General features: G+C 44.4%; 1 protein-coding gene across 2 annotated transcripts in view; it reads left to right on the forward strand.

Annotated features, from left to right (window-relative positions):
• The window catches only part of CPXM2 (carboxypeptidase X, M14 family member 2), a 146,810-nt gene that overhangs the window by 98,161 nt on the left and 36,377 nt on the right, over window positions 1-12,272 (forward strand). For both annotated transcript variants that reach the window (XM_088020155.1, XM_088020156.1), the window contains 2 exons: window positions 6,487-6,571; window positions 7,540-7,690. In XM_088020155.1, the coding sequence (XP_087876281.1) occupies window positions 6,487-6,571; window positions 7,540-7,690 (236 nt within the window). The remainder of the gene's footprint in view (window positions 1-6,486; window positions 6,572-7,539; window positions 7,691-12,272) is intronic.

The following is a 12,272-nucleotide window of genomic DNA, read 5'->3' on the forward strand; positions in this document are numbered from 1 at the left end:
ACATTAGGAAGACAATAAAGTAATTCTAAGAACAGGTTTATGCCAGTAACATTGAAAATAGTTGAAATGCAATAATTCTTCAAAAAGCACAAGTTACTAAAACTGACAGAAGGAGAAATAGAATATCAGAGTAGTCTAATATCTACTAAAAATATCAGTTCATTTTCAAATATTGCCCCTCCAAAACCTCTTAATTTCAGAAAGTTTGATTGAATTCTTCCAAACATTTAAGAATGAAATGGCACTTAAAAAAAATACAGAGAATGGAAACAGGGAAGCATTTCCCAACTATGAGTTAGCATAACCTTGATATCAAAATCTGATGAAGTCATTACAAAAAGCAAAATTATGGAAAATTTTTTTTCATGAACATAGATACAAAAAATACTAAGCAATATATTACTAAATTGAGTCCAGTAGTATATAAAAGGGATCATGTATCAACACCAAATGGAATTTATTCCAGGAATATAAGGGTGTTTTAGCCACAATTGTAATCAAACACTGTAATTCACCACATAAACAGGACTAAAGAGAAAAATCATATGAACACTCTGATACATGCAGAAAAGGCATCTGAGAAAATTCTATAGTCATTTGTGTTTAAAAGAAAAAACTCCTTTTAAACTAGGAATAAATACTAACTTCCTTAATCTGAAAAAAAAAATCTGTAAAAAAAACCTATGGTATAGTCAAGCTCCTTGCAGTGAGGGGCCGCAGGGCCCATACTGCAGCATCTGCTTAGATGCTTCTGCAGTGGGTCCAAAGTTTGTGTGTATGGACTCATTTCAAGAACTGTAAGTTTCTATAATGTTAAAAAACGCCCAAACAACAGGAACTGCACATTGTGCTATTATATCATTAGAAAGTAGTTTGATAGAAACCGAAAGACTTTATCCAGTGTTTTCTGAACATGGACATGATATGGAGCTGCAGCAGCTATATTACAACCCAAAGACAATAAGTGTGAAAAATGAGTATAGCTTGATGTTTTCTTAGAACTCTGAGACAAGTATGGAAAATGAACGTAGAAGGGTGTCTTCTTAGAACTCTGAGACAATATGGAAAAATGAATGTACACCGAGTCCTCTTGTGAACATTCTCTTAGGGCTCTGAGATAGCAAATATGACAAATGAATGTCTCTTGATGTTGACTCTGGCACAATCAGTCAGCTGAGTGAGTCCCAGCGGCTGCAAACATCCAGATTTTATTGTTATTTGAAAAATAAAGAACTCATACTTCATTAAAGTAAAAACAAAGAAACAAAGGGAAAACCTTACAGGAAATGTTTTACCCAGTGGGGGAATACCTAAGCCTTTCCTTCAATCTCGGGAGTCAGACCAGGATTGCTATTATTACTGCTTCTTTCAGTGTTGAATTGGAGATCCTAACCAGGGTAACAAATAAGGCAAGAAAAAGAAATAATAGACTTAACATTTGGAAATAAAGAAGCACAACTGTCATGGTGCTCAGGTGACATCGCCATGTCCTTAACAACCTCCAGAGGAATCCCAGACTATTAGAATTAATTAATGAATTAGCGAAGTAGCTGGCTAAAAAATCAACATACAAAAAGCATTTGTATTTCTACATACTAGCAACTAACAAGGAGAAAATAATATGTAAAGTAATACCATTTATAAAATCATCAAAAACATCAGCTACTTAGGAATAAATCCAGCAAAAGATAAGTAAAATGAGGTCTAAATAAAGAGAGGAATATACCATGTTTATGGATTAGGAGACTTAATATTGAAATATCTTGATTCCCTTAAAACTGACCTGTATATTTAGTGCCATCTCAATTAAAATCCAAAAATCCTTGTTTTGGAAATTGACGAGGTGATTCTAAAATTTATATGGGAACACAAAGGGCCAGGAATAGTCCGGGGAACTGTGAAAAGCAAAACCAAAATGGGAAAATGTACACTACCAGATATAAAGACTTACTATAAAGCTGTAGAAATCAAGACAGGATGGGTTTAGCACTGATAGGAAATAGACCAAGAGAAGAGAATAGAGCATCAAGAAACGTGCCCATCACGTGATCTATAGCAAATGGGTCACTGATGTGCCGTAGGAAAATAATCATATAAATGGTTCTAGGTCGCGTGAAAGGCCTTATAGAAAAAAATGTATCTTGACCCCTACCTATACCATATAATAGTCAACTCTTTGTGGGCTACAGATCTAAATTAAAAGGCAAAGCAATAAAGCTTTTAGAAGAATGCCTAGGAGAATATCTTTATGATCTTGGAATAGGCAAAAATGTATTGAAAAGGGCACAAATACTGAAAAATGTAAAGAAAACAAAGGTTAATTGGACTATGTAAAGATTAAGACGTTCTGTTTATTAAAAAATACCACAAAGATGGGGTGCCTGGGTGGCTCATTCGGTTAGGCATCTGCCTTCAGCTCAGGTCATGATCTCAGGGTCTTGGGATTGAGCCCCACATCGGGCTCCCTGCTCAGTGGGCTGTCTGCTTCTCCCTCTTCCTCTGCCCCTACATGTGCGTGTTCTTTCTCTCTCTTTCTCTCAAATAAATAAATAAAATTTAAAAAAAAGATACCACAAAGAGAATGAAAAAGAGGATGCAAACTGGAGAAGATATTAGCAATCCATATACCCAACAAAAAACTCCTATCTAGAATATATAAAGAGCCCTTACGAATCAAAATAAGACAGACAATTTAATTAAAAAGGGGGGAAGTTTTTAATAAGCATTTCACAGAAGGTGATATTCAGATGCCCAATAAACATACAACGTGTCAAACTTCATTAGTCATCCAGGACATTAAAATAAAAATCACCATGAAATAACAGGGCACACCCATCAGAATAGCTAAAATGAAAAAGAAAGATAATACCGAGTGTTGACAGGAATGTGGAGCAACCAGAACTCTCATACATTGCTCGTTTGAGTGTAAGTAGTTAGTTACTTTGGAAAGCTACTACTGTTGACACATCTGTATCCTGGGACCCTATGATCACACCAAACAGAATTTTGTATACATTCACCAAAAGATACATACAAGAATATTCATGGAACCGCTGTTCATAACAGCCCAAACTGGAAACTACTCAGATGCTCAGTAGTAGTAAAATGGACCAAGTGTCCATTCTTTGAGTGGAATACTAGACAGCAATGAGAATGAAAAAAATCATAATGTGGGCAACAGTATGAATTGTCAAGGACAAACCTAAGCCTGAGACAAAATGAACAAAGGCTTGTTTATGCATAAACCTGTGGCAGGAGGACCTCTGCCATCACTTTCATTTCAGCAGGAAGGGTAGAAAGGTGGTAGAAAGGAGAGTCGGTTTCACAGAGTAAGTGGGAGACACTAAGTTCGTCTCTGGGTTCCAAACGTTCTGTTAAGGTAGAAATTTTGGAAGTGGAGGAGACTTTCTAATTGGTCTTGAGGTACTTTTGACCATGCTTGGTGGACTGCAAGGCAGCCAGCCCCCTATTGCTTGGCAGAGGAAGTTTCACCCCCATGAAATGGTCTGCATAGCCCACCCAGCCCTGTTTGTCCTGCCTTGTCCCTCGCTCTGCCCTCCAGGAGCACCAGCTTCCTTTTGCATCCTGCAAAGTGCCATGATCTCTTCTTCCTCCATCTGTGAGATGCTTAAACTCCAGTGGGATATAAAGACACTATCAGATAATTCTAGAAAGGTGTATAAAATTATAAGTGGAACTAAACTATGAAAGAAAGGAACGCATAAGAAAAGAAATTGGCTAAAATGGAGGATTAGACCTGCCTTATCTGATAAGGTTTGAAGTCTGAATGATTTAGAGGCAGACAGGGTGGGAGAGGAGGATGAAAACAGTATGTGCAAAGGCCCTGAGACAGGAGAGTATGATCATTATCAGGAATTGAAAGAAAGAGCCCAGAAAGCAAAAGGTAAGCAAGAGTCTTACAGAATGTGATGAGGATTTTGGTCTTACTACCAGAGAAGAGTGGTATTTTAAGCAGGTGGTGACATGATAATACTTCATTAGAAAAACCGGTCTCTAACTGCAGGATAGATTGGGAGGCAGCTTAAATGCCAGGAGACCAATTAGAGGGACCTGCAGCAGTCCTGGCCAGAGAGAATGGGCTGGGGTGGTGGCCGTGAAAATGGAAGGGGTTGGGTAGATTCCAGAAAAATGTGGGAGGTGACATTGACAGAATTTGGTGATGGTCTCAATGGAGGTGTGGGGGGGGGGTGCAGAGAAAGTGGGGTATCACGGAGGACCCTGGGATTTTGTTCCCCTGGGGGGATGCCAGTACCCTTTCTGAGGCGGGAGCTCAGTCTGGCCCAGGTCGGGATGGAGAGCAGGAGCCATGCACCCACCGGTTGGGGTGGGGCAAATTTGAGATGTTGCTGGGACATGAGAAGTGGCGAGAGGTCAGGCAGACAGAGCGAGGGACGGAGGTCTGCAGTCCAGACAGGAGGTCAGAACCACGTAAACAATTAATTGCCCTTCAAACCTAAGTAGTGGATTTGTCCACGTTTGTTTTAAGTTTGAGAAATTATTTGATTTTCATTTCTTTGGTTTTTTTTTTCTCCCCCTTTCTTTGGACAGCTTATTTTAATTTTTCTTTCTACCCCTCTCTTACTGTGTGTGTGTTTCTCTTGACCCGAGAGGCTTCCTAAGGCTATCACCTCCATCTCTGCAGGTGGGATGGGCCCCTCACCTCGGCAGGCTGCCTTGCCAGATCACTGTGGGGCGTTAGCAGCACACAGACCGACAGACTGCAAAAGGGACTGCAGTTGCAAGGTCTTTAGAGATTATTTGAATGTGGGACACACGTTGGTATTTGGGGTGAGGATATTTTCCAGTGCAGAGGACGTGCGCTGTGCCTAGGTGCCGTTCAGAAGGCGCGCTGATGCATCTGGGTCTGCAGGCGTGGGCTCAGCCTTCACCCTCCCAGGGGGGAACATGTTGTTTAACAGCTTCCAGCATCTGGCGGGGATTCAGACAAAGCTGGTAGGGAGGAGAGAGGAGAGGAGGCTCGAGGGGAGGGTTTGTTTCCAAGCACCTATTAAAGCACCGAGGAATAATTTTCACAAGTCAGATGAACCAGAATGAAGAAAAGCAGCTCATCTTTCTAAATGAACTTTACTAGGCCATGCTGATTCAGAAACTCAGAACCGTATTGGGATATATCTGGATCCTGAATCCAAGGAGATTTCACAGTAGGAAAAGAAGGACTCCAAGTACTTCAGCTGGCAGGATGTTCTAAAGGATTACTGAATTGGTGTTTCGTTCCAGTATTTTTAAAAATTAAAAAGGATGATGCTCCGAAAGAATCTTCTATATTGGTTAACAGTTAATGTTATGAACAGCTGAGGCTGAGAGACCAAAATGTGTTTTCCCCATGTTGTTTTTTTGGTATGGCCTATCAGATTGACCCCCACTCTGGGAAGTCCATTCATGGCTGTTGTCACCTCAGTGATTTCTCTGCAGCAGGACATGATGGCGGGTCTGGCGTTGGGCCCAGCTAGTGCTGGATTATCACAGGGGGTGGAGGGATTGTCTGCATGGCTGTGACAGCCAAGGAGAAGCCCAGTGTCTCCTAGACAGGCAAGCTGTTTTTTTTGTGGTTGGTGGCATCTAGTTTCTTATGTTCCCAAATCATTTTCGAAATGAAATTTCTAGACCAACTGCAGTTTTTACAGAGGTTACTTTTCTGCATGGAACTCTATTCTCGTGTGTGATGTAAACGCTCAATATAAAGAAATATGTAAGTGTTTGTAGATCTTTGTGTGTGACCAGTGTGCAGGACTTACGTGGTACCATGCACTGTCCTAAGTGTTTAAGGAGTATTAAACCACCGAGGGCTCACATTAATCCTTTAAGCTTGGTGCTTTTAGGATCCTCATTTTATGGATGAATCAACAGTGACATAGATGGGTCAGTTAGCTGGCTGAGGCCACAGGGAGGGTGAGCAGTGGGGCCAGGCTGTGAACCAATGTTGTCCACCGCTGGGACCGACCGATGACCCTTGAACAATGCAAGGGTTAGGGGCACCGACACCCTGTACAGTTGAAAATCTGTGTATAACTTTTGACTCTCCAAAATCATAAGGAGAGAAAATACATTTATAGTACTGTCCTGTATTTATTAAGAAAAATCCACGTGTGAGTGGACCCGTGTAGTTCAGACCCGTGTTGTCAGGGGTCCGCTGTACTTCCTTATTGCTGCACCTCTACATTGAAGAGGTGAACATTTTAAAGATTTATTTATTTATTTATTGAGAGAGAGAGAGAGAGAGAGAGAGAGAGAGAGAGGCGGGGGGGGGGATGTGGGAGGGGCAGAGGGAGAGGGAGAGGGAGTCTTAAGCAGATTCTGCTCTGAGCGCAGCTCGATCCCATGACCCCAAGATCATGACCTGAACCGAAACCAAGAGTTGGATGCTCAACTGACTGAGCCACCCAGACGCCCCAAAAGTGAACATTTTAAAATGTGTAGTTCCAATGATGTTTTATTTTCTTTTAGGAGTGACTGGGTGACCTCCTACAAGGTCATGGTGAGCAATGACAGCCATACATGGGTCACTGTTAAGAACGGATCTGGAGACATGGTGAGTTTCGTGTTCCCTCTGTCCATGTCCTTGGTGTCTGGCTATGTGGGTCCCTGCAAAGAGAGGCAATGTGTGCCCCCTCAGTGTCTGCTGATGCTGTGTCAGCTCAAACCGATGATGGATAGTGTCCCCCTCCCCCCTTGCCCCGCTTCCATGCCCTGAAGCTCAGCGCCAAGTGGCCCATGTAGAGCTAATGTGAAATTCTGAGCTGCTGGGATGCAGTTTCTTCCACAATCCACAGGTCAGCCTTGGGGGACACGTGGCACAGGCAATATGCCTGCGCCCCTCACAGCTACTCGGGTGCATCAGTTCTCCGACTTCCTTTAATAATCCATCTTTCCGCTCCATGATTCGCTCCAGATTAGCCAGTTCTGATGATCATGTCACCCTCTTCGTCAGGTTCTCAAGCACATCCTTCCTCCCATGGTATCCAGAATCTTCCCCAATCTGATGGTATCTCTGCTTTCAGCCTTCTTTCTCTTTCTTGCCCCCTGCACACACTCCCCCTGTGTTCCAGGAAAAGGGGGCCAGTTGCTCTGCTCCTTCTGAAGCCCACCTCTGGGCTTCTCCAGCCATTCCTGCTGCTTGTCTCTAGAATCCCTCCCATCCCACAGATCTAAATAGTTTTCCTTCAAGGCCAATTCAAATACCACCTGCTCCCTAAAGCTCTGCCTGGTCCTTTCCTTCTTCTGAAATCCCAGAGCTCCGTGGCTGTCCCTCTGCCATGGTACTAATAGATTTCACCCAGATTATCAAAGTATTCCCTCCTCCTCTCTCCGCCACCCCGGTAGAGGGGGGCTTCCTGAGGGCAGGGTCCATGCCTGATTCATTTCTCTTCCCCTCAATGCCCTGCACACAGTGGGTGCTCCTCAGTGAAATCTTATGGAATCAGTGAATTACCCTTTATCCCTTGATAATCGAGCTCTAAAAGAGTCGCCTTCCCCCCCCACCTCCTTGTGCATAAGTAGATATTTGAAGGAAACAGTGAAAAGGAGATCCCTGTCCTCAACGAGCTGCCCATCCCCATGGTGGCCCGCTACATCCGCATCAATCCGCGGTCCTGGTTTGACAACGGGAGCATCTGTATGAGGATGGAGATCCTTGGCTGTCCACTGCCCGGTGAGCCTGCCCTTCCCAACTTGCTGCAGGGGGGTTGCTGATGGAGAACAGGTACCTGGCCAGGGTGACCGCAAACCAAGCAATCTTGTTCTCCTGTAAAAAAAAAAAAAAAAAAAAAAAATGTATCGATTGCAGAATATTTCGAAAACCTAGCTGAGCAGAAAGAAAATAAATAAAAACCTCCCCTAATCCCACTCCGAAACGCCATGAATATTTGGGGGTAGCAAAGTGAGGTGCCAACTGTGGTTGTGCCTCCTGGGATTTTTAAGATGATGCACGTTTCAGGGCTGAAAATTCACTCAACGCTACCACTCAGAAGCAAGCAAAAAAAAAAAAAAATTAGAGAAAATTTTTCGTAGCATATTTAATTGTCCCTGAGTGCTCCCACTACTTGGAGTAGAGGAGGCGGCAGAAGTTAATCTTAAATGTGACCACGTACACAGTCTCTTTCTGTTGAAGTCGCTTTGCTTGGGTGCCTGTGTCTTTGGGTAAATGCCTCTTTATTTCCCGCAGCCTATTTTCACACGATGATATCTGGGTGTGACCTCGGGGTCAGGAAGAAGGGGGCTTGAGTTCACGTGTGTGTCCTCTGGATCCTAGCTGGTGTCTGCTCTGGACAGGCTGATCTGGCCTGGCTCGTGGCTGGCTTGGTCTGGCCTTTCAAAATCTGTGAGTTTGTGCCCATATGGAGCCTGTAGATGGCAACCCCTTCATCTTGCCCGGACATCTTCAGGGCAGGAAGCTAGCTCCTAGCACATTCCTAAGGCTCTTCATTAGGGCCTATAGGAATTTCCACATCCCTGTCAACCTACGGTCCATCTCTAGGAACAAGGAACACGGCTTTGGGTTATAGCTTTCCTAACCACTCTTGTCTAGTGGGAGAGTGAGGCCTTGCTACTTTGGGGGCTTGCCCAGTTCTGATGCTCTCAGGAACCACTGTAGCCATCAGGCTATTTCTCTAGCCATCAACCCCCCTCCCCCACTGTGAACTTACCTTTCTTGCTTTTCAAAGCACATTTAATGTCATTTATTGCTTTCCTCTCAATCCATAATATCCAAGTTCTTGCTTTGCCAAGTATGAATTTTTAGAACACAAACTCTGTATTGGTGAGAAAGATGGGTCTATCTGCCTACCTACTCACGCTCACACCAGACAGATTCTTTGTTATATATTTGGACTTACTAGCTTGCAAAAGCTTTTTTTTTATGTCATTAAAACTATTAGAGACCATCTGTCTTGTGGATGCATTTATCTAGTCTATAGACAAAAATCCTGTTTTTAATCTGCCTTACAGTGGAAAGTTCAGTTTTTTCCAATATTTTGGTTCCATAAAGAACCACACGAGGAACATCTTTGTTTCTGTGTCATTGTGCATGTCAATGATTACTGTGTAAATTACAGGATTATTCAGTTACAGGATGAGTGCTTATGTCAGATTATGATAAATAGGGTCCCTGGTGCAAAGGGTGTGTGCATTTTCAAGGCTGATCCGGAGAGGATGCTGAAGGCCGGCCTGATTTGGGACCTGGGCCTCCTTTTGTAGCTTGTTGGTGCTGGAGTGGTCACCCCAGGTCCCCCCTGCTGCCCCCAGGGCCCGCTGGGCTTTCCAGAGCATGGAGAGTCTGCAGACACAGACACAGGCATGTGTCTGAGAGGCCCTCAAGCAAGGCCAGACTTGCTCTCCTGTGTCACTCAGCACAGCCTCCGTCTGCTTGCTTGAAAGAGCAGGGTCACGGTTTCTCTCTGTGGGCAGGAATTCATTCATTGTTGGTAAAGGGCAAAGGGCACCCTGTGAGAGTCTCATGAAATAAATATTTCCCTGTGAAGTTATGCTTGGTGTGTGTGTATTTGAAGGTAGGTCCTTGGGGCAATTTAAACACAAAGACACAACGATTACAATGTGAATTCTAGGTGGGTTTCAAGTACCGACTTGGAATGGCTCTATTTCCAACCCCAAATATTTAGGGCCATTTCTCTTCTAGAAGTTACTTAGCGGTCTGCCCAGAGGGGAACTGGCCCTTGTGCGTGCCTCCTGGTGGCAGTCATATCTAAGGGACTAGGGCAGCCCGGGGGCCCCCTCGTCCACGTGGGTAAGTGAGCCTTGCTCACTGCCCTGCTGTGGGCACCATCCCTTTGTGCAAGTTAATGAGGCCAAAGACGGAGATGACCCAACCAACTCAGCTGCTCAATCCCAAGGTCACCTTGTGGTCTAAATGCAAGCGTCCAGAGTCTTTTTTTTCCTGGAACTCTTGTTTCTGAAAAATTCATTTACCTTTTTTCTTCTGCTCTCTTTGTTCTGTGCATACCATCTTCCTGAGAACTCTCAGTTCAGGGCAGAGGGAGGTGGTGATTCTTTTCAAGCTTTCATGAGTAATGTGTCCAGAAATTTTTGAACTGGAAAATGAATTACCGCATGCCATGGTCTATTAATAGGATTTTTAAAGCTCAAAAGGAAAAGAAAATGGAGCGTTGTTTATGGTTACAGTTTCAGTTTTGCAAGATGAGAAAGTTCTAGCGATCTATGGATCACAACAGTGTGTTTATCCTTAACACTGCTCAACTGGACTCTTAGAGATAAGGTTAGGATGGCAAATTCGATGTGTATTGTACCACAATTAAAATTTTTTTAATTCAAAAAAATTTTATTATCCTTTTTTTTTTTTTTCAAATTTATCTATTTGCGCATAGTTGACACAATGTTATGTGAGTTTCAGGTGTACAGTATGGCGATTATGCTGTGCTCACCACGGGTGTAGCTCCCATCTGTCACTGGAAACGCTGTTGCAGGATCAGGGACTGTGTTCCCTATGCTGTGCCTTGTATTCCTGTGCCTTATTCATCGCAGAACTGGAAGCCTGGATCTCCCGCTCCCCTTCACCCTTGTTTGCCCCCACCTCCCACCCCCTCCCCTCTTGCAACCACCGGTTTGTTCTCTGTAATTATAGGCCTGATTCTTTTTGCTCGCTTGTTTATACATTTGGATTTTTAAGATTCCACATGTGAGTGAAATCATATGGTACTTGTCTTTCTCAGTCTGACTTATTTCACTTAATGTAATACCCTCTCAGTTGTTCATTATTTAAAAAGCAAAAAAAAAAAAAAAAAAAAAAGTCGGGGCACCTGGGTGGCTTAGTTGGTTAAGCGGCCGACTCTTGACTTTGGCTCAGGTCATGATCTCAGGGTCCTGGGATCAAGCCCCACGTCAGGCTCCATGTTCAGTGGGGAGTCTGCTGGAGATTCTCTCCCTCTCCCCGTGCCCCTCCCCACTCGTGCTCTCTCTCTGTCTCTCTCAAACAAATAAATAAATAAAAGTATAAAGAAGTCCTCTTCCCCACATTTGATTGGACTTGCCCATTTTGGATGAGCGTGCATAAAGATCTATGCATATCAGAAGCTGGGGAGAGCTTCCTAAGATACATTTTTAATAATGAATGTTTCAGGTTAAGACACATGCTGGCTGACTTCAAGGTCACAGAGTTGGTGGTTTTTAGCTATTTTGCTGTTGTAAACAATACTGCCATGTGTGCTCTCTGTTTCTGAAAAGGGCCCCATTGCTCTGCCTGCGATTTCCCCACAAGATGACAGGGGCATATCCAGGGGCCCGGGAAATGACTTTCAGGGCCGAGGATGGCTGTGCTTGAGCCCCGGTGCTGCTGAGCAGCTACTCCTGTGAAGGTGTGATTCCGACCTCCCTGGGGAAAGCGCCACTCCTCCCGCCTGGTGTTTTCTGCCACCGGGTCCAAGCGACTGCCCTCCATCTGCGCAGGGCTGAGGTGTCTGGGGTTCTTGGATTCAACTCAAGACCTTGTGAGGAGCTGTGCGGACACCTGGGGGCAGGAGCTTGTTTTCCCTGCAGCATGGAGGCACTGCTAAGGGCAGATGCCCCCCAGTCATTCCTGTGGGTGGACCAGGACCAAGCGACACGCTGCATCTCCTTCCTTCCTCCTCATGCACATGCCCTCCCAGGCATAAATCACTGAGAAAATATTCCAATCATAAGACCATCACCTCTCTGGCTGACTTGTTTCAGCCAGCCCCACCCCCGTCTCATCAGTATGGTGAAATCAGGGGCAGGATGGGCTCTGTTCGATCAGCAGAGCTGCAGAAGACTTCGTCAGTCTAGTTGCTTTGCTACCTTCCACTTTTCTTCACAAAGGCCACAGTTTGCATACCTACGCATCCCATGGAACTGGTCATTATTTTGGGCCCCGGCCTGGGTTTTGAAAAGACAGGCATCAGAACACAAAGTTGCTGGGGCCCTTATTTTGTCTTGCTTTGCTAAGGGTGACATGTTCAGCCTTTTTTGGATGAAACTAGAAGCGCTCATGGGAAGGGCTGTGTCCCAGCTGCAGGCTGCCTTCGTTGTTACTGGTTGCCCAGGCCTTGTGTGATCTGAAAACAAAGAGAAGAATTCATGTGCCTTTCAGGGAAGCTGGGTGGACAGAAAGGGCAAGAGCTCTGACCTAGATCAGGTTCACGGTCTCTATCATCCCCCGGCACCTGTGGTCTTGAGTAACTTGTGGAAATGCTCTGTGCCTGGCTTTTCTTCTGCCTGAAGTGGAGATAAGAGCTTCCCTGTAG

This window comes from Eumetopias jubatus, unplaced genomic scaffold (genome assembly GCF_037043125.1).
Source record: "Eumetopias jubatus isolate StellerSeaLion01/CBP00866 unplaced genomic scaffold, mEumJub1_p1.0 scaffold_17, whole genome shotgun sequence".
In the NCBI taxonomy this organism is placed as follows: Eukaryota; Metazoa; Chordata; class Mammalia; order Carnivora; family Otariidae; genus Eumetopias; species Eumetopias jubatus.